This window comes from Lissotriton vulgaris, chromosome 6, assembly GCF_964263255.1.
Source record: "Lissotriton vulgaris chromosome 6, aLisVul1.2, whole genome shotgun sequence".
NCBI classification, from domain to species: domain Eukaryota; kingdom Metazoa; phylum Chordata; class Amphibia; order Caudata; family Salamandridae; genus Lissotriton; species Lissotriton vulgaris.
Window position 1 is genome coordinate 513,927,725 of NC_141694.1, and position 19,961 is coordinate 513,947,685.

Genomic DNA, 19,961 nt, shown 5'->3' on the forward strand with positions numbered 1-19,961 from the left:
GTCCAGGTGCGGATACCTTCAGCATTAAGAGTGACTACATTCAGACTAATTGTGCAAGGTCATAAAGTATGGGAATTTTAGTGTGACCTCCCAGAGAAACCGATACTAGGTAGTAAGCGGGGCTGACCATTTGTTGGGGATGTAGCTCTAGGCAGGCAAATTTTGCCACAGAAGGTGAGTGGTCTGGTGAGTTGGTTTAGAGAAACTTTGGCAGTGGGGCGATTGTACAGACCTTAGATCACCCCTCTGGGAGATCCCCATTTTTCAAGATATTGTTTTCTTTTTTAATGAGATGGTTAAAGAAACTGGTTAAGGGCCTTGGTACTTCTTAATACTGATGGGCAACCAGATAGTCTCATCATATGATGCCCTTCCGGCTCTTCCACTGAATCCATGGACCACCTAAGCATATGTTTGCACTAAGCCATGTAGGAGCAACCAAAGTGAAGTCTTTAGACAATTAGCATCAGCTTGTGTGCGTCGTTCTATTTGACCACAACGGAACTTGATACTTGACTGGATAAAGGCCAAGGGAGTATCTTATGTGCATATGGCATATCCAACTTTCGCGTACCTCTTAATGCATCCTTTCCAGGTTCATCTAGGGGGTAGGCGATTGAGGTCAAGGAAGACATAGCCCTTTTAGAAGTGGTATGGGCATTGATACTAAGCAGCCTCAATCTCAATTGTGTTCCACCCAAACAAATGCCTTGATGTCTGCATCTTTGCAGTTCAGTAATTGTTTGAGGATGAGGAGAGATAACATCCAAGGGTATAACTAGCAAGTGTTCAGCAGGTGCAGTTGCAGCAGGGCCCAGAGGCCTGTAGGGCCCACTGAACCCTGATTATTGCTGTTTTTTACTACCATACTGGTAGTGAGGGGGCTGTTACCTTTTATACACTAGGGCCTATGGCATCCTTGCTACACCATTGGTGACATACTGAACAAGTAGTTGTAGCGTGGTGCTACTTTCATCCTAATAACATATGTCCTACTCCACAGACAGAGCTCTATATTTGACCAGCGGGTAAAATCATTCTGTGTGTGGAAATTAGAGGCTTGAGATTGTCCTCAACAATGTTTTCCAAACCCCTAATCAGCAAGATACTCAAGTATTTCTGACTTTAGAGATCCATTGCAAACAGTTGACATATAGGCTAGACATGGTGGTGGTGCTAGTCTTGGGTAGCTCCTTACTACTCAGAGTTGAACTTATACACAGAAAGACTCAGAGAAAGAGCAGATTTTGGCCATTAAATCCAGGAACTATGTTAGTATTATAAGTAGTTAGCACAGCAGGAAGGATTTGACTTGTCCTGCAGCAGAATACCTACCTTGAATCTCCTAATGGCTATTGAGAGGGGTTCCCGGGCCAGGAGAAATGGCAGGAGTGGCAACAAGTAATTGCTATCAATATCCAGATGACTACTCTGACCACCTGGCCCACCATCACCACTCAAGAAACTGTAACACCCATGTGGTCCATTCCCTACCAGAGCACCATTTGGCCCCCGCCTGACCGCATTTTAATTAAATAACTGGGCCTCATCAGGACAGCCCGCACCCCTATCCTGAATGTCTCAATCATCACAGCCACCTAACCAGATGGCTGACACACCCCACAGTAGTCCCATTTCCTCAAGAAACCCTTGGCAGACTGTTTCCTGCGTCCAGTAGAGGTCGCTAGAGCTCCAACACGCCAGAAACGCCAGAGAGCCTGAGACTCCATTACGAGCTGGCAACACAGACACAGGCCGCCGGCTCTCTGCTCGAGAACCACAACGAGCCGCAACACGAGCCAGCCGAGCCGAGCTGAGCCAAACCAGCCAGCCGAGACCATCAGCGGGGCTACAGCGGGGCTACTGTGAGCCCTGGGAGCCTTGTGACGAGGAGAACTTTTACAGCCTTTTACAGCCTTCGTCCCGCCGGTCACCCCTCTCTGCGGCATCTCGATTCCCCGCATCGCAGGTGAGGAGAGCTCGGCCTTTGATGGTACGGAGGCGATGGCGGAGACGGCGGGGAGGGCTTAGTAATTAAATCAAATAAATTAACAACTGCCCCGTTCTCACCCATCTCCCGGCTGCACTCTGCCGCACTTGACTTCTTTCCAGAGGCAGAGGTGTCCCGCGGTTTTGGGGCTCGGAGGGTCTGGGGAGCCCGGGGGGGGGCCGGCACCACTGCCTACTGCCTACTGCCGGGAAAAGGGCCCAGGGCGCTGCAGCGGAGCGCAGCGGATTGCTTAAGCCTGGCCTAAGCGAGGGGAGCTGTAGCGGCAGAAGGCTGCGGTGGTAGCCTACAGTACAAAAGAAATAAAAGAATTAGAAGACAAAGCAAGGAGAAAGTGAAGTTACCAGTTACTTCCAGCAGTGGTCCTGAGCTGCTGGTACCTGGCACCGAGGCAACAAAGACAACCTGTTGTGGAGGCACGGAGGCATAGAGATGATTTGACGGCAGAAGCTGATCGACAACTTCACTTTCACTAAAATAAGATACACCTTTACACCTTTACAGCGATTTGTGAGCAGGGGCAAGACAATTAATGCAGGCAAAACGTTGGAGGTATCATATCCTGCCCCTCCATAGGAGAGAACAGCATTGGCACCAGCATACCAGCAGCGGCTGCAGCAGCAGCAGCGTCAGGCAAGTTACAGGAGGGGTGCGAAAGTTCTATCACTCACGCAGAGTGAGACGTCTTCCCCCTTCCCCCCCTCCCCCTCCCCTTGCCCACCAGCGCTGGTCGCAGCAAGGAGAAAACACTCAGGCCTTGGCACCACTAAAGGGGAGATTGACTTGATTATTTTAGCCCTCATTACCACATCACTGCTCCCACTGCCCCCACCACACTAAAGAGAAGGCAAGTCAATCAACTTGGCAAACCATGAGGACCAGAAACTCTAATTTAGTACAACTACAGGATAGGCCTCGTCCCCACAGATCAGCCAGGAGACAGAAGGCAAAGGTATTCTACCCCCCAGGAACAGGGAGCTCCTACCAAGGGTTAGGGCCAGGGCCCCTGGAGTCCTGGACGGGGTATACACAGGCATAGCCGGAGCAACAGAAGCTACGCCCACGTCCCCGGGTGCACCGTCAGAACTCTCAGTTCCGGGCCTAACAGCCTCACCATGGAGTACTCCTAAGCCACCTGTTCACAAGCCCTGTCCCAGTGTGAAAGACACTCCTAATGGGACCGCAGGCAATAGAGACATAAGAGATTTTCTCAACCTTAAACCATCCAACCCTGCAGAATCCCACCGGACTCCAAATAGCCCACCCACCGATAGGGCAACAGAGGATGGGCAGCCTTTAAAACCCACAGCCTCTCGGGCACTTGGCATTCCTCTCTCACCAATAATAACAACGCATCGAGGCCGAACATTCTCCAAATCAGTAGTTTTGAACACAGCTTTACTTAAGTCTCCCCTTACAATTACCACAGTTCTAAACCATCAACAACTGGAGGGCCTTCAGCTGTGTCCTACCCCAAACGGAGAACCTACAACTGATGAGCCTGATAGCACACATGCTGTCAGAGAAGGAAGACCCTCAGCAAACGGAGCAATCATATCCGATGTGCCTGATAGCATCTACACGGCAATCGAAGGAGGAAATCCAAATTCACCTGGCCTAATACAAAAACAGCCCTTGAACTTGTTACGATGGAGCACCCCGGAACACGACAAAACGGTCCAGTCTCCAATGTCCGCGAGCAGCTGCGCGGATAAGGGGGAGAAGATACCAGTGATCTCTAATCATCTATCACTGATCAATGAGACCCTCCCTTCAATGACAGGCACAGCCTTAATGCACGCAGACAAGCTTGACGCCCAAATCAACATTCTGCAAATTGTGGCAAGTTTGATAGCCGGGATAGATTCTAAATTGGACAATTTGAATTCACTGATTCGAAGAGCACAGGATAGAACAAACTTAAAACTAGAGCCTTGTGGTTGCAGCCCAATCCTGCACAGTCTAGAAATTTACCTTGGCAGACCCAAAGACGTTAATCAGCTATTGGCAGAGGCCCCTGCTCCCCTACTCACCAGCCGCACACCTCACTGACAACCACCTCCTTGACACCACTCAATCTGTATTATTCAGGCCACACACAGTACAGAGTCCTTCCTGTTCACCGTGGTGGACAACATCCGCATGACCATGCACACTATGGTCCTCTTCCTACTGGATATTTCTGCAGCCTTAGATACATTCTCCCACCTCATCCTTTTCCAACAACTGCAAGCAGCCGGCATCAAAGCTCTAACACTTTGCTAGACTTGCTCCTTCATTAAAGGCAGCACCCAATCAGACAGCCTGGCCCCCTTCACCATGGATGCCATCTACGTCCTCTGCGGGGTTATACAAAGATTGACACTCAGTATCACTCTGTTCAATGCCTAAATGACCTCACTCACCATCATCATCTGTCTCATGGAATAAATATCAAATCCTATGCTAACAACACTCATCTCATAATCTCCCTCTCCAGCAAGACGCCGAACACCCAGATCAGTTTCTCCACCTTTATGACTGAAGTTGCCAGATGGATGAAAAACAACTGTCTCAAGATACTCTTAATCAAAGACCCCACCTGTTAGCCTGCCGAATTCAGACCCCCTCCCGGCAACCCACGCTTAGAACCTCAGAATAGTAATTGATAGCTGTTAGACTTGGCATCTTTGGTGTGGTTTCCCCAGACTTTTTGCCTCTATCTCCTGTATTTTTGATGCTGTGCTGGATATCGTTTTGGTTGGCTTAGATGCTTTGGGCACTTTGCCACTTCTGATCAGTGTCAAAGTGCAAGTGCTCCCCGTGTAAATTGTGATTACAATTGGTTTTCCCTGATAGGCATATATCAAACACTACTAGTGAGCCCGGAGGACTGATTGCGCCACCCACATGAGTAGCCATGGATAGGTATCTCAGACCTGCCATTGCAGTGTCTGTGCACAGTTTTAAACTGCCATGTTGACATGGCAAGTGCACCCATTTGCCAGGCTCTAACCTTCCCTTTTCTTACATGTGAGACACCCCTGTGGTAGGCCCAAGGTACCCCCATGGGCAGGGTGCAGTGTATGTGAAAGGTAGGACATGTACTGGTGTGTGTGGCATATCCTGATAGTAAAATACTGCCAATTTCGTTTTTCACTATTGAAAGGCTATCTGGCCCATAGGATAAAATGGGAGGTACTTTGTAACATCTTACAAATATAATTTCCCATTGGCACAAGATATATAGTGCGGAAAATTTTCCCCACACATCACCCGCAGACCAGAACCAACTTGGAGTCGGCGCATCACTTCCCCCTACAGTCCGGATTCGACACATCACTTCTCCTGCATGCAGAAGAACTGTTGCATCACCTCCCCAAGGACTCAGGAACTGACACATCTCTTTGTATCTCAACGCTTCCCATCTGTGCAACTGTTTCGCCTTGTGAATTTTGACGCATCTACAGGTACTTTGTGTAGAATCACGCATCTTCATTTATTTATTTTTAAGTAAAAGGGGAAAAAAAGTATTAAACAAAAAACACACATTGATCCAGTAGTCCCTGGCACTGAAGGGTCTGCTTTTTGTATGGATGGGCCCATGCTATATGCTGAGGTAGGCAAAGCAAAACCTGAAGGGAAACGGCCTTTACAATGCAGGCAGAGCTAGGCAGTGCCATTTCCCCTCATGCTCAACCATGCATGCCTTAATCACACATAAGCATGCCTTAACCAAGCATATGTGTGGTTAAGGCAGAGTGCGGTCTAGATGCGGGGATGGCAGGCACAGGAACAGGAAGAATCAGGAGAGGACGCGGTGAGGTAAGTTGGGCTGGGTCCGAGTTTTGACGAGGTGTTGGGTATATTTTAGGACTGTTCTGGTATGTTATGTTAAAAGCACTTACACTGTAGTGTAGTTCCTAGTTTCCCACTAGGCCCTGCGCATTGGAATAACATAAACAGTAGTATCGACGTAGAAGTGCGGATCTTCCAGGCCTCTATTGACTATGCTAAACTTAATTGGGTTTGTTACCAACTAGCTCAGAGGTCACTGGAAACTTTCTTGACTGAAATAGGAAGTGATCAGCTTCCCTGGCACAGACAAGAAGGGATTCAGTTTTCCAACAACCGTGCAACATGACAACTTTGCTCCTCAGATCAAGAGTCAATCTCTAGGGTCATGTGAAACAATAGACAGTTATTTTACTCAGTCAGGTTAGTGCAGATTACTTTCACAATATGTAGAGAATAGAGAGACGGGCGTTTGTCAATAAAGGGTTAACATTTATTGAACAGTCTTTCTTCTCGTACAAGAGAAATGTATTACCACAATTGCAAGACTTGTTATGATAAAAAGTACGTACAGTAAGATAAGTATTGCGAAATAATACTGTAAAAGCATTGATATGGTTTCTTAGCCATACAATGGTTTAAAAGTAATAAAACATATATACATTCATATATACATTAGGCTAAAATACTCAACTGGTGCTTCTAACTACGCCTACCCCAGTGTGCCTGACCTAAGCCTAACACGTGGAAGGGGAGTAAGTAAGTAGCTTAAGTTAAGTTGGTTTTGCCAAGGTTTGCTTCAAGAATTCTCACTAAGGGTTTAGTCAACACCATACCTCTGAATAGAATGATGGAGGTCTGGTATCTCCTTCAGGGGGAACTCGGTATCCCAGTCACCCGCGAGGGCAGACCAGAAACGCTGGAGCTGGATTTCTCTGCAGGAGAAAGACAGCGTCTCTCTTCAGCGCGACGAGGAGGAGGAGGGGGGACAGCGTCCGCGGGCAGCTGGCATCTGCTGGGCTTCTTCGCAGAGGGACGGCTGTTCAGCTCCTAGTTTCACCACACGATCGTTCGCGCTTTAGCAGCGATAATGGTATCAGCAGCTTCAGGCGACGGGCAGCAGGCTGCTGCAACAGGGTGCTAGCTTCAGCTAACAACGGAGGGCGCAGCAGCAGACAGCTAGCAACAGGCAATTGCTTAAGGCAACGTTGGTAATATTTATACCTGACAGGTGCCTGGTTTGACGTAAGTTTGCTGGACATAAGACGTCAATTAAAGATGTCACTAGGAAGTGATAGCTATCAGTTGCTCATTAGAGTTCTATTACTAATCAAAACACAGCAAGCGGGGATTTCCAGGTTTGCTGAGTTTTTATCTTGTTGAAGAACTCGGAGTGTTAATCTAGGAATATCAGATAGTGACTTCTGCTCTGTCATTGCACTAATTGGTTGCAAAGGAAGTGGCAGAGAACTATTCTGGAATGTGGCTCTGTTCGTGTGAGGCCAGAGATGACTTTCTGAATATCGCACTTGAACGGTTATGCCAATATAGGGAATAAATGGATTTATAGCCGAATAGGGGCATAAGGTCACAGTATCGATCAGGATCCTAGATAAGCACGCAACACCCACTCCACGGGTTCATGTCCATCAAATTACTAAAACTAGAGCAATAAGATGCATGTGTAACATTGCCCACCCCAAAATACATAAATGCATTCGAAATAGGCTTATAATGTAATACGTGAAATTTTAGGTACTGTACGTTTTTGAAGCATAAAAATCATTCAAAAATTATTGCATATGAAATCAATGAACGATTATGCAAAAAGAACTACACATGAAATATCTCTGAAACAGAAGAAGGGCGAGATAAATCATCACATATAAATGCATTGCAATAAATGTGCTAGAGGCTGGTGTAAGGTTGTTATGTCTCTAGATGTGTTTAGAAATAGAAGTTTGAAGCTTCTGTTCTCTAAGAATAGTTTTTACGTTAAGCAAAGAATTGTTCGTGCCAAAAAAGGGTCAATATTAAAAATTGTTCAATTCAAAAGAATTAATGCTTGAACGGGGAAAAAGAGTTCCAACGCTTTTAGCAGTTTTTGTTGTTCAAAACTGAAGGCTGAATTCAGAGTTCATGGGAACGCTGTGTGTCGGAAAGCTTCTCCAAAGTTATTGTTTCTGTTCGGGTGAGAACATCATATCAGACAGGCTCTCAAAGAATTGGTCTACAAAATCAGGTGACAGTTCAACCAAATTCGATAGTGCTGTAACTTGGTAGGTGTGAGAATGATTGCTGTCATCATAGTCCGGATCAGCAATGCTCACAGAAGGTCGTACCTGGGATGATGTTGCTTTTGTCACTCGCTCCACTGTTACCACCTAGTCGTAGTACAGGAGTCTCAACGAATGCCGTCATCAGGATTGGTAGCCGCTGGGGACAACACAATGCGTGAGCCGTTATCGGACTGAGCAAAGTATCGACGTCCATTGGTACTGCTGATGGAAGTGAAAGACAGATGTCCAACACGCACTCATCTCCGCATAGCATACATCGAAGTACCGGTAAGATACAGTTCTGCCATATAGGTCTGAATGAAAGGAACCAGGTCATGTTTAGATCTCTCAGCCTGGCCAATCCAAGGACGTTAGTTATCCTGTCCCGGTAGCGTATTGCTAGGATTGTCTCTTCCATTCCCATGGGAGCTATGTCTGAGCTTTGGCTTGCCATAACGAAGCAGGACGGTCAAAAATAAAATCCCTGCTACAAGTCCCAAAAATAAGGGTATGCCGCCAAAAACAGAGTGGACAAAATTAGGAACGATTCCCAAAATTGCTTGGAAAGGTGTTAGCAGTCCCTTAAAAATCGTCTTAAATATGCCTGGGATGCCTGTGGCACTAGACATGTTAAGGAGTTGGCTAAGCATTTCTACGAAATGCACGGGGCAATTTGTTGATAAAAGTTCATGAACTTCAGTAGCTGTCCTTGCAACTAGAAGATCATACGTCTCTTTTGATGACGTTATGGGCACTGTTGTCTGCAAAAGCACAGACTTCATTTTGCTTAAAGTATCAATTCGTATAGAATAGAGATTCAGACGAGGCCAGATGGGAGTCTCTGTGTCTGCAAGCCCGCTCGGAAACCATGCCTGCATACAACATTTGACCATGGATGTTACTCTTACTAGATAACTTTTCCCTGGAACAAGGCCACAACATCTGTGATCCGTTCTAAGAATGTAACTCCCGTTTGCAAGTTGCATAAAGAAGGGCTCTATCTGAGTTGCAGGTGTGACAAGCTGGTGGCATGAAAGGTTGTTACAATTTCCATCACAAGCTCCGTGTAAATTAATACCCTGGCACAAAAGTGTACCGCTTAGTGAATGTTTACAATTTTCACCACTAAGAAATACATTTTTGTTGCTGTCCCTATAGCAAGAATGTGTGTATGGTAATTTCCATTCTGATTTTACATATCCTTTATCCAATCGTTCATACTGGCCAGTAGGTATGTATTCAAGGCATTTTTTAAATCGGAAAGTTGTTATCGGAATAGTGATAATTCCGTGTATTATCCATTCAATGACAGGACTTTCTGACATTGTCAATGGTAATCTCTCAAGTTTTTCGATGCTCAGGATTGTATAGTCTGCTCCTTTCTGTGCCAAACTGATTTGTTTATCAGTAAGGTTAAAAATGGAAAATAATGACGTTGTGTTGATTAAACGCCAAGGCACATAGCCTGAACGAAGATTTTGCAGCGTCCAGCCCAATTGTACAATAGAACGTAATTGAGATTGGCCATGTTGTAACATTAGCAAGTCTCTGTCTATCACATCAAAGGCAGAGGATACAATATTGTCCAACGAATATATTCTGGAGGACAGAGTCATTAACCCATTGTCCACTACAGAAAGTGATTTTTCCAAATTAATACGATCAATTTCTTGTATTTTTTCAGCTGTTTCAATTTGTGTGACTTTCCAAGCCTCGTTGTACGCAGCATAGATACTGGTCGCTATGAAACGCTTTTGACGCTGTTTGCGTGGTCCAAGAATGAAATCGCGCAAATCAGCACCATCTTTTAGTAAAGACAAGTGTTGCTTAATTTCAGCCAGTGTGGATGATGTTAGCCATTCTAGGCAGAGTTTCCCTACACTGTATGTTGTTACTATCCCTGGATGTTGTCTCTGGGAGTATCTAGGGTCTAGTCTGGTCATTGTTAACCCCTGTGTTTTGTTCAGGAATCTATCTTGACAGTTGTTTGTGTCAATAGGCCAGATTAACCACTTTTTCCAATCAGGATGTGTTCTGTTAAAATGTAAAATTTGTGACACGTCTAACTCAATATCTGTAGTCGTATTTTCAGGTATTGGCTTTGGTATAGACGGTGTTTTAAGGTCTTTGATCTTAGCTAGGCCAAGACAAGATGTTTGGTGTATTGTGTCATTTAAAAACATCATTTGTTCTGGTATCATGCAGGTTCTGAATAGTGCTTCAAGGCCTTGTACCTGTCAATCTTTTGTACCCCAAATGGTTTTCGTTTCAATGTTATTTTTCCAATAATCAAAACCAAATGTCATCATTTTTTCATAAAATGCTTCTGAATATATTAATTTAGTGTTTGTCGGCATTGTTTTCATTCCTGTTTTATCTAACAGTTTGTAATAAAACGTTTCTGCATCACTGGTGTTAAACCCTGAGAAGTATTTGAATTTCTCAAAAAATGCTTTAGAACTGCTTTTAGGTGGTGTAGCACAATGTTCCCATTGATTATACATAAAAACATTTCTAGGCTGTGCAGATTTATGCAAGTAATGATCACCATAATGTGTATAACAGAATAATTGCTCATAACTAGATGAACCTTGTAAATAATCATGTTCTGTGAATCTAGCTGACATTACTAAATCAGACATCATGTCATTAATACTGTTAAAGTCCCAATCATCAGAGAATGTACTAGGTTTTACAAAGTCACTTAAGGAAACCTTCAGTTGATGAGGATACTTCAGGATTTCGACCGGACCATAGATCTCATAGTCAGTTTTCTCCCATACTACCCCACCAGGTATTGGAATTGCTGTGACATTTACTGTTGACAGTTCTCTTTTCTTCACGTGGGATGATCTGTGTGGTTTCAGGACTAAGTTGATGTTCTGACTTGCTGTGTCCATTGTACTATATTTTCCCTCAATGAATTTTCCCAAACAAAGTACCATGATGAGCCAAAGCAGGAGGAAAAATACACCTAGACCGAACCAGAACTCTAGCCAAGGGGAAATAAGGTAGATTTCCTTCAGTTGATGAAAGAGTTCCATTGCTTTTTCTTTAAAAGTCTTTTTTGTTTCTGGCATCACTTCGGGTCGTTTTGATCTTCAGAGAAGTTGTCGAAGTTGATGAAATAACCAGAGGCAGTTCTGTCAATTGTTGGGATTGGATTTCCAATTTGTCTCTCGGTAGCATTTTCTGATGCCACATTATTGTAGACTGGTGTTTCTTGACGAACCGTTTCAATCTGTGTCTCAAGAGGCACGAGTTCCATGGCATTATTGCATAGTCCTTCACTGTGCACTGCAGGCTGATCGAATGTGATGTCTTTCAGTTTGAACCTCTTGGATTGTTGCAAGTTTGGGTATTCTGTTGTTTCTCGGGAGTCCACTGGGCCTACTGTTGATTATAGGCCACATGCTTGTGGTTTTACTAGGTCGATAGACACGACTCTGTTCTCCTTTTTACCAGCAAGGGGCGGTAGTACTACTGATCTTGTTCCGGTGACTGCCAAGACAGGTACTGCTTTTCTGTAAGAAGGCCCAAATTCCTTCTTCACCGCGATTTTTTCTCTGACTAGATCCCCAATCTTTGGAATCCAGACAGGCCTTGCTGGGGCTGTTGCTTGTGGTGCCTCGTCAGTGGTAGATGGCTGTTGCTTTAACTTTATGTTGCTTAAGGATTTTCTTGTTTCATTCAGTTCCTGTAAAACAGCCAAACGATCCTTTACATCAAAGTGCGTTGTTTTTTCTTGTACCACTGACATCTGACTATCGAGGTCCTGAATGTTCATTCTAATTCCGAACAATAGTTCGTATGGGCTGAAACCTTTTAGAGAATTTCTTGGCAAGTTATTAAGACTATTCTGGACACTTATTAGATGTTTGACCCTCCCAGCGCCTGAACCTAATACCTTCGCTGTTATAGATCGCTTTATGTCCCGTTTTTTTCTTTCAACCACACTATTCCCTTCGGGGTGCGACGGACAAGAATACCGCAACCCAATTCCCATGCTGGCCATGGCCTCCTTATAAGCTCGAGAGCTGAAAGCAGGACCCTGGTCAGAATGGAACGTGGTGATTGCGTATGTGCCGATAAAGACTCGCAGATCTCTCTTATAACAGTTCTAGGCATCAGCCGAGCGCTGGAGGCTACATTTTTTAAGTGTGTTTAGCCTTAACTGTGTACAATGGGACGCGCTTCTCTTCTTTGATTGCGCAGATAGACCGCCTTATGCTGTCTAGCAGGGATCCTGAAACTACACTGGCCTGTTCATTACTGCGATCTCTGTTGTAGTCTTCACAATTTTGAGCAAAACATTGAATATCTATGCTCATTCCTGGCCACCAGTACTCTGATTGTAATTCTTTCAGAGAGTCTTTAATTGTTTGGTGTCTCAGACCCAACCCCATGTGTGCTTCCAATAAGAGGAAGCCCCTCCTGCTCCTGTTTGGAATTACTCTGTCCCCCACTCCAGGGATTCGAGCAAAAGGAACGGAGTTTGCATCGATTACGTATGCATAAATGAGTGGATAGTTCACGGGCAGTGCTGCACAGTCGCCTTTTACGGTCGTTTTAACTGCCAGCATGGTTTCCCCGTCTATGTATTTTTCTGTACGCTTTTTTGTGGCTACGGAAGCCGGTTTAGTTGCTTCCGCTATGGCTGTGTTAGCCAATGAATTCCCTGCAACGTGAACGCCTTCACGTTGAAGACTCTGTGCATGTATCACGTGAGTCTTTTGTAGTTCTTTGTGTAAAAGAGCTACCTGTTTCCAGAGCAATTTATGCTTTATTGTGGCACTTGTGTCATCTTTGTAATCGTTTTCAATCCAACTCTGCAGTTTATTATTGTAAGAGTTGACGCAAAAATGAGAATCGCACACGATAAGTGTCGGGAATTCACGTTCTGCATTTTCGAGCGCCATCTTTAAAGATCTGATTTCAGTTCTCTGAACCGAACAGTTTCTTACAGATTCAGTTTTTGTTACTTTCGGTCTGAATTTACCGCACAGCCAACGACCTTTAATAATCGCGCATGCTGCATTGTAGGATTTGCTCTCTACGTTGAAATGCTGTACAAAACTATCTGTATAGATTATACAGGCGTATTGTGGGAGAGGCAGAAGTTCGATTGGCAGAGGATATTCTTCTTCATATTCTAAATCATTCAGTTCTTTGAATTGCGGGGCGAAATAGTATTTCACATCTTCCGCTCCTAGAGAATCTACACACTGTATCCTTTTCGGATCCAGTGACACTGTAGGCAGGTTTACTGGGCTGAATAGCGCCTCGAAGGCGGATTCCGCTGTCAGGATATTAATCCTTTTGCCGTGTGCTAGTTCTCGTTCATTTGCTAATGCAATTTGCACTGCTTTCACAGTTCTTTCTGTGTTACTGAATGTTTTTTCTGCTTGTGTGTACAAGTGAGATTTAATTGAAATTGGTACCTTTTCTCCCTCATTAGAGGTTAGGTACGTGAATCCGCATCTTCCTGGGATGACTCGGATTACAAGACCGCGTGTATTGTCACGTGTATCTAATTTTGTTTTAGCTAACATGTCTGTTTGCAGTGATCTCAAAATTTCTGTGTGTTTTTGAGTCCAATTGATTTGTTTAAAATCGGGTTTAATTAGTTCGTAAAGAGGTTTAACCCTCTCTGCGTAATTTAGAATGTAAGTTCTTCCGAAATTCAGAAAACCTAGTATGGATTGTAAATTCTTCAGCGTTTTTGGAGCTTGAAGTACAGCGCACTTCTCTAAGAAGTTGTCCGCTAGGCTTTTCCCTTCACTTGATAATTCGTACCCTAAGAATAGTACTGTCAGATGGGCAATTCGGGACTTTTTAAAGTTGAATTTGTAACCCTCTGCTGCGAACCCAAGTATAATGGTGTTCACTCTTTTCAAGTGAGTATCCAAGTCGTCGTCTGTGAGATAGATATCATCTACGTAAGATAATGCCTCATCATCATATATTTGTAGTAACTCTGTTACCCTAGCTGAGAATAGTCCTGGGCTGTTCTTGAACCCCTGTGGGAGTCGACAGAATTTTTTCTGTGACCCAAATGCTGAGAAAGCGGTCAAATATCTGCTTTCTGGTGCAATGTTTTGACAAAAGAAACCATTAGATATGTCTAATGTCGTTTTATATTTTTTCCTAACTATGTTATTCATTAAGGCTGCACTATGAGAGTTTTGTACTGCAAATGTTTTGCAACATGCATTAAGGTGTCTGTAGTCCAAAACTAGACGATATGAATTGTCTGGCTTGGAGACAGGAAACAAAGGATTGTTCATTTGAGAGGTGCATGTTTCAATCACCCCCTGGTATTCAAGTTGATCTAAGATCTCCCTGACCTGTTTTTTAGCTTCTTGCTTAATGGGATACTGCCGTTGGGCAGTTGGTTCACTTTTTAATTGGATTTTGTGAGGAGTAGAGTCCTCATCCCATCCTACATGATTTTTATATAATGCCGGTGCCTGGGCTACAGCCGATTTCCTTGCATAAGTATATTTTTTGTGAATCGGAATGTGATTCGAGAAGGCAGGCATAATCATTTCTTCGCCACGAGGGCACTCCCTGACAAACTCTGGGGGCCAATCTTTTTCAGCTAACAGAATATCATAGCCTTTTGAGAGCTTATCCCAAAATAGACCCTTTATTTTCCTAGTCTTTTCACCCTCTATACGCAATGTTATTTCGTATATTTTATGGGGCTCGCTAAGTCTGGTGTCGGCAGTTTCAACCTGAATGTATTCATTCGTGTTCACTGTCTCCAGATGACTCATCAAGATCTTGCGCGCTATACTGATTTCTGCTGCACTGTCCAACATTGTCAATGCCCACTCCCCGTTTTTCAACTGTGTCCTCAGTATTCTCGGCATGGTTGATTACTCTAATACTGGCTACCTTCTTTTTTGAAAATTGAGATTTTTTTTACTCTGAGCAGGTTCCTTGTCTTTGGACTTGGTGTGCTCTCCTGGGTCTGACCGTCCTCTTCTTTCCGATTTCTGCAAAAAAGATCGAGAGGGACGTGTATCAATACTTTGATATCTATCAGGTTTTTTCAGATTATCCCTATTTCTAAGGTTATATCTTTTCTCAGAGGGCTCCCTCTGGGGAGACTGGTGTTCTCGAGTCGGAGTTCTTTCCCTCCGTTGAGGAGACCTTCCTCTGGACTGGAAAACTTTTCCTTGGGAGTGGATTGTTTATTTCCATCCCAGCTCTTTTTAGGAGTGTTTGAATTATTTTTAATAAATAATTTTACTAACTCTCTATATGCTTTTGTTAATTCTCTTATGTTAACTAAGAGTTCTTCTTTAGACATTTTTGCAATGTCAGGATGTGGTGTGTAGCCGGCTAGAACCGGCCACGTTGCTCCTGGTCTACCTAGTGGACCGAGCCTGGTAATATGATCATTATGTTTTAGTGCGCCATTAAACCAGAGCAGGTGCTCTTGGAATTTTAGTGGGATTTCAGTCTCCTCGAAAGGAGCGTACTCTTCCGGAGGTTCCTCTATTTTGTAATAGTGAAACTCTTTTGTTGTAGCGTTTGCCGCTGGAAAGTTTATCCATGAATAGAATACCTCTGTCTGCCGATATTCGTGAGCCTCTATCACGAAAATTACTGTACCACCTTGTGGTGTCAGTCCGTTTTCTATAAGTTTTAAAGTTATAGATTTTCTTAAGTGGACCGGGATGATAATTGCATCCGGGTCAGTGTGTTCGGGACCCTGCTGAGTCGCATCTGCTGCGGCCCCAGTGGTTCCGTTTTCTCCTGGCATTGTATAAATGCAAGGTTTGCAGAGTTGGTCTCCAAGGAGACAAAGATTAGGTGCACAATATTTTGGAACACTGTATCCTTCAACGTTGAATAAACCAGAGCTTTACATAGGAATCTCTTCCTACTGAGTTCGGGCAGATTTTAACCTTTCACCCACTCCAGACGTCTATTGGAGTATTTACGGGAGAAAGGGGTCTGTGTGAAATATGCACGACTGAATTACTCTAACGTCTTGCGCTAGTTTATCGCCTTACCAAATGTTGGGCGCCATGTAGTGTAGTTCCTAGTTTCCCACTAGGCCCTGCGCATTGGAATAACATAAACAGTAGTATCGACGTAGAAGTGCGGATCTTCCAGGCCTCTACTTACTATGCTAAACTTAATTGGGTTTGTTACCAACTAGCTCAGAGGTCACTGGAAACTTTCTTGACTGAAATAGGAAGTGATCAGCTTCCCTGGCACAGACAAGAAGGGATTCAGTTTTCCAACAACCGTGCAACATGACAACTTTGCTCCTCAGATCAAGAGTCAATCTCTAGGGTCGTGTGAAACAATAGACAGTTATTTTACTCAGTCAGGTTAGTGCAGATTACTTTCACAATATGTAGAGAATAGAGAGACGGGCGTTTGTCAATAAAGGGTTAACATTTATTGAACAGTCTTTCTTCTCGTACAAGAGAAATGTATTGCCACAATTGCAAGACTTGTTATGATAAAAAGTACATACAGTAAGATAAGTATTGCGAAATAATACTATAAAAGCATTGATATGGTTTCTTAGCCATACAATGGTTTAAAAGTAATAAAACATATATACATTCATATATACATTAGGCTAAAATACTCAACTGGTGCTTCTAACTACGCCTACCCCAGTGTGCCTGACCTAAGCCTAACACGTGGAAGGGGAGTAGGTAAGTAGCTTAAGTTAAGTTGGTTTTGCCAAGGTTTGCTTCAAGAATTCTCACTAAGGGTTTAGTCAACACCATACCTCTGAATAGAATGATGGAGGTCTGGTATCTCCTTCAGGGGGAACTTGGTATCCCAGTCACCCGCGAGGGCAGACCAGAAACGCGGGAGCTGGATTTCTCTGCAGGAGAAAGACAGCGTCTATCTTCAGCGCGTCGAGGAGGAGGAGGGGGGACAGCGTCCGCGGGCAGCTGGCATCTGCTGGGCTTCTTCGCAGAGGGACGGCTGTTCAGCTCCTAGTTTCACCAGACCATCGTTCGCGCTTAGCAGCGATAATGGTATCAGCAGCTTCAGGCGATGGGCAGCAGGCTGCAGCAACAGGGTGCTAGCTTCAGCTAACAACGGAGGGCGCAGCAGCAGACAGCTAGCAACAGGCAATTGCTTAAGGCAACGTTGGTAATATTTATACCTGACAGGTGCCTGGTTTGACGTAAGTTTGCTGGACATAAGACGTCAATTAAAGATGTCACTAGGAAGTGAAAGCTATCAGTTGCTCATTAGAGTTCTATTACTAATCAAAATACAGCAAGCGGGGATTTCCAGGTTTGCTGAGTTTTTATCTTGTTGAAGAACTCGGAGTGTTAATCTAGGAATATCAGATAGTGACTTCTGCTCTGTCATTGCACTAATTGGTTGCAAAGGAAGTGGCAGAGAACTATTCTGGAATGTGGCTCTGTTCGTGTGAGGCCAGAGATGACTTTCTGAATATCGCACTTGAACGGTTATGCCAATATAGGGAATAAATGGATTTATAGCCGAATAGGGGCATAAGGTCACAGTATCGATCAGGATCCTAGATAAGCACGCAACAACACGGGCTGTTTCTTGGACTCATGAGGGTCGGGTAGTTTTTCAGGCTCAGAAGGGGTTGGTGTAGTGTTTAGGCATAGGGGGGTCGGGTAGTGTTTAGGCATCAGGGGGGGTCCGAGTAGTGTTTAGGGTTGGACTTGGGGTCGTTTTAGAGCTTGGGAGGGGGTCGGTAGTGTTTAGAGCTCAAGGGGAGTTGAGTAGTGTTTTAGGCTCAGCAGGTGGTCGGGCAGTGTTTAGGGATCGGGTCGGGTTGTGTTTAGGGGTCAGGGTGTCGGGGTAGTGTTAGGGGCTCATGGGGTTCGCGGGTTTAGGGTTCTATGGGTCAAAGTAGTGGTTAGGGCTCAGGAGGTTTGGGGTAGTGTTTAGGGCTCAGAAGAGAGGGTAGGGTAGTGTTTAGGGCTTGGGCAGGGTCGTTTTTAGGGCTCTGGCAGGGTAGTTTTTAGGGATGGGCAGTTTTTAGGGCTCAGTGCAATCTTTGCCAGACATCCCTTTACCAGTCATGCCTTTACCACGAAATTGTGTGGTATATGCATGCTTGGGAAAGGAACGCGTTCTTGTTGGAGCATGTAGTAGAAGCACCCGTTGTTTAGCCATACTTGCTTCTGTCATACAACCAAATTAGGATGACTCTACAGCAAATCAATGGATGAAGAGGCTGACTGGAATCCCCTGCATTGAATGTATATACACAAACACGATCTTTCCTAACCACTAAATTAAGAGGAAAGAATGAAAACAGGAAACTCTTGCTCCAAGCCACTAACTGTTAGTGGCTAACACTAAGTATAATCAAATTCCATTTGCATATCTCATGGAACTGGCTAACTCTTGGCATTTACATTGGCTTCTTCCTCTTAAATGAGTTTAAAATCCTAGTTTGGGAGGTGGGGCAAAGGCGCAACCAATTTATTGCAAAAAACATTAGTGCAGAAAAAATGCTTAAGAAGAACCTTGGTTGAAATCGTCCTCCTGGTCACTATGTAATAATATATGTATTTTGGTCTCTGCAGCCAGTTTGTGCTTTTTCGATTCAAATGCCTATACTGCGACATTAGAGAAAAGAAAATGATTTGTTTGTATTATAGCCACAGATATGTACCCTTTTCTAATGTGCAGGCTGAAGTGGAGATGCAGTTGGCACTGGACCGTGAAGAGGAGACCCAGCAGCAGACCATACTGGAGCAGGAGCGTCGTGACCGCGAACTTGCCATGAGAATCGCTCAGAGTGAGGCAGAGCTCATAAGCGAGGAAGGGCAGAGTGACTCACTGCGCAGGTACACCATGCTCCTTTTGTGTCTGAACGCAGCCTTCATAGCTTTGTTTTCAAACACCTTGACACACACAACATGGCGTGATTGTTTCCTTACTAAATAGTATCACAACGTGCTTTGGAAATTGAGATTTGCAATTCCGATATGAAGCTCATTTTGTGCAGAAGAAAGGAAGATTAGCCTGTGACAGGACCACCCCCTGACAATTTTCTGGCTGCATCATTTGCAGTCTGTGTACATCTGTATTAAAATAGCTCCAAGTTAAATTTGTGCATGTGGCGTCATATGTCATATTGCTCTTCTCACTGTGAAAATAACCGTTACTCTTGACTAGTTTAATGCTAGTTTGCCGAACGGGTTTAAGGGTTTGTGCTGTGTAGTTGAGGGCGATGTGTCAGGAAGTGTCAATTGTGGTGGCAAGTCTTAGAAGTGACCAATAAAGCTGAAGCAGATGCTCTGAGCTCGTTAACCATAGTTCCCCTCAAGTGAGAATGCAACTTTCAGGGCAAGGGGAATGGCGAGTCTGATAAGTGTCATTTTGCTTATCACATGAAAATCAAGTGTGTTGTCCTGTGGTCCATGTATTTTCATTTCTACGGATTGTTTACAGAAGCTTTCTGGATATGCTCAAACTTTCTCATATACGTTACATTTCCTATGACTCCTGTTTTTCTTCTGTTTTTGAAGAAGCTGAGATTTCACTAGGCGGAGATCATCTTTCTGGCTTCCTCGTCCGGGCCAGCATGTACCTACGAATTTAGACTTCCATCAGGGGTTAGTTTACCTTTTCGACAGTGGGGAGAACTTTACACCACAACATGCCCATATTTTCTTTGCATGCATGAAGGCTGAGAGGTCTATCATAAGCGCTTGATCTCTTTCCCTTAAGGAGTTGATATTGCTCTTGCAGACAGGCATCCTTTGAACAAAAACATACAAGCATGCTTGAATTGAGATGAAGAAAGCAATTCAAGTCCTACAATATACAAGATTAGTTGTCTATTGTAAAGTAGAACCACCTGATGATAGACACTTTAAAAGAATGCCCAAAGATGAATATCCTTAAAAGTGGTGAGT

The 19,961-nt window shown here is 44.2% G+C and overlaps 1 protein-coding gene across 7 annotated transcripts in view; it reads left to right on the top strand.

The window, feature by feature from the left end:
• Window positions 1–19,961, top strand: part of MYO6 (myosin VI) — a 924,144-nt gene that overhangs the window by 796,965 nt on the left and 107,218 nt on the right. For all 7 annotated transcript variants that reach the window (XM_086926522.1, XM_086926523.1, XM_086926525.1 and 4 more), the window contains exon 28: window positions 18,730–18,887. In XM_086926522.1, the coding sequence (XP_086782648.1) occupies window positions 18,730–18,887 (158 nt within the window). The remainder of the gene's footprint in view (window positions 1–18,729; window positions 18,888–19,961) is intronic.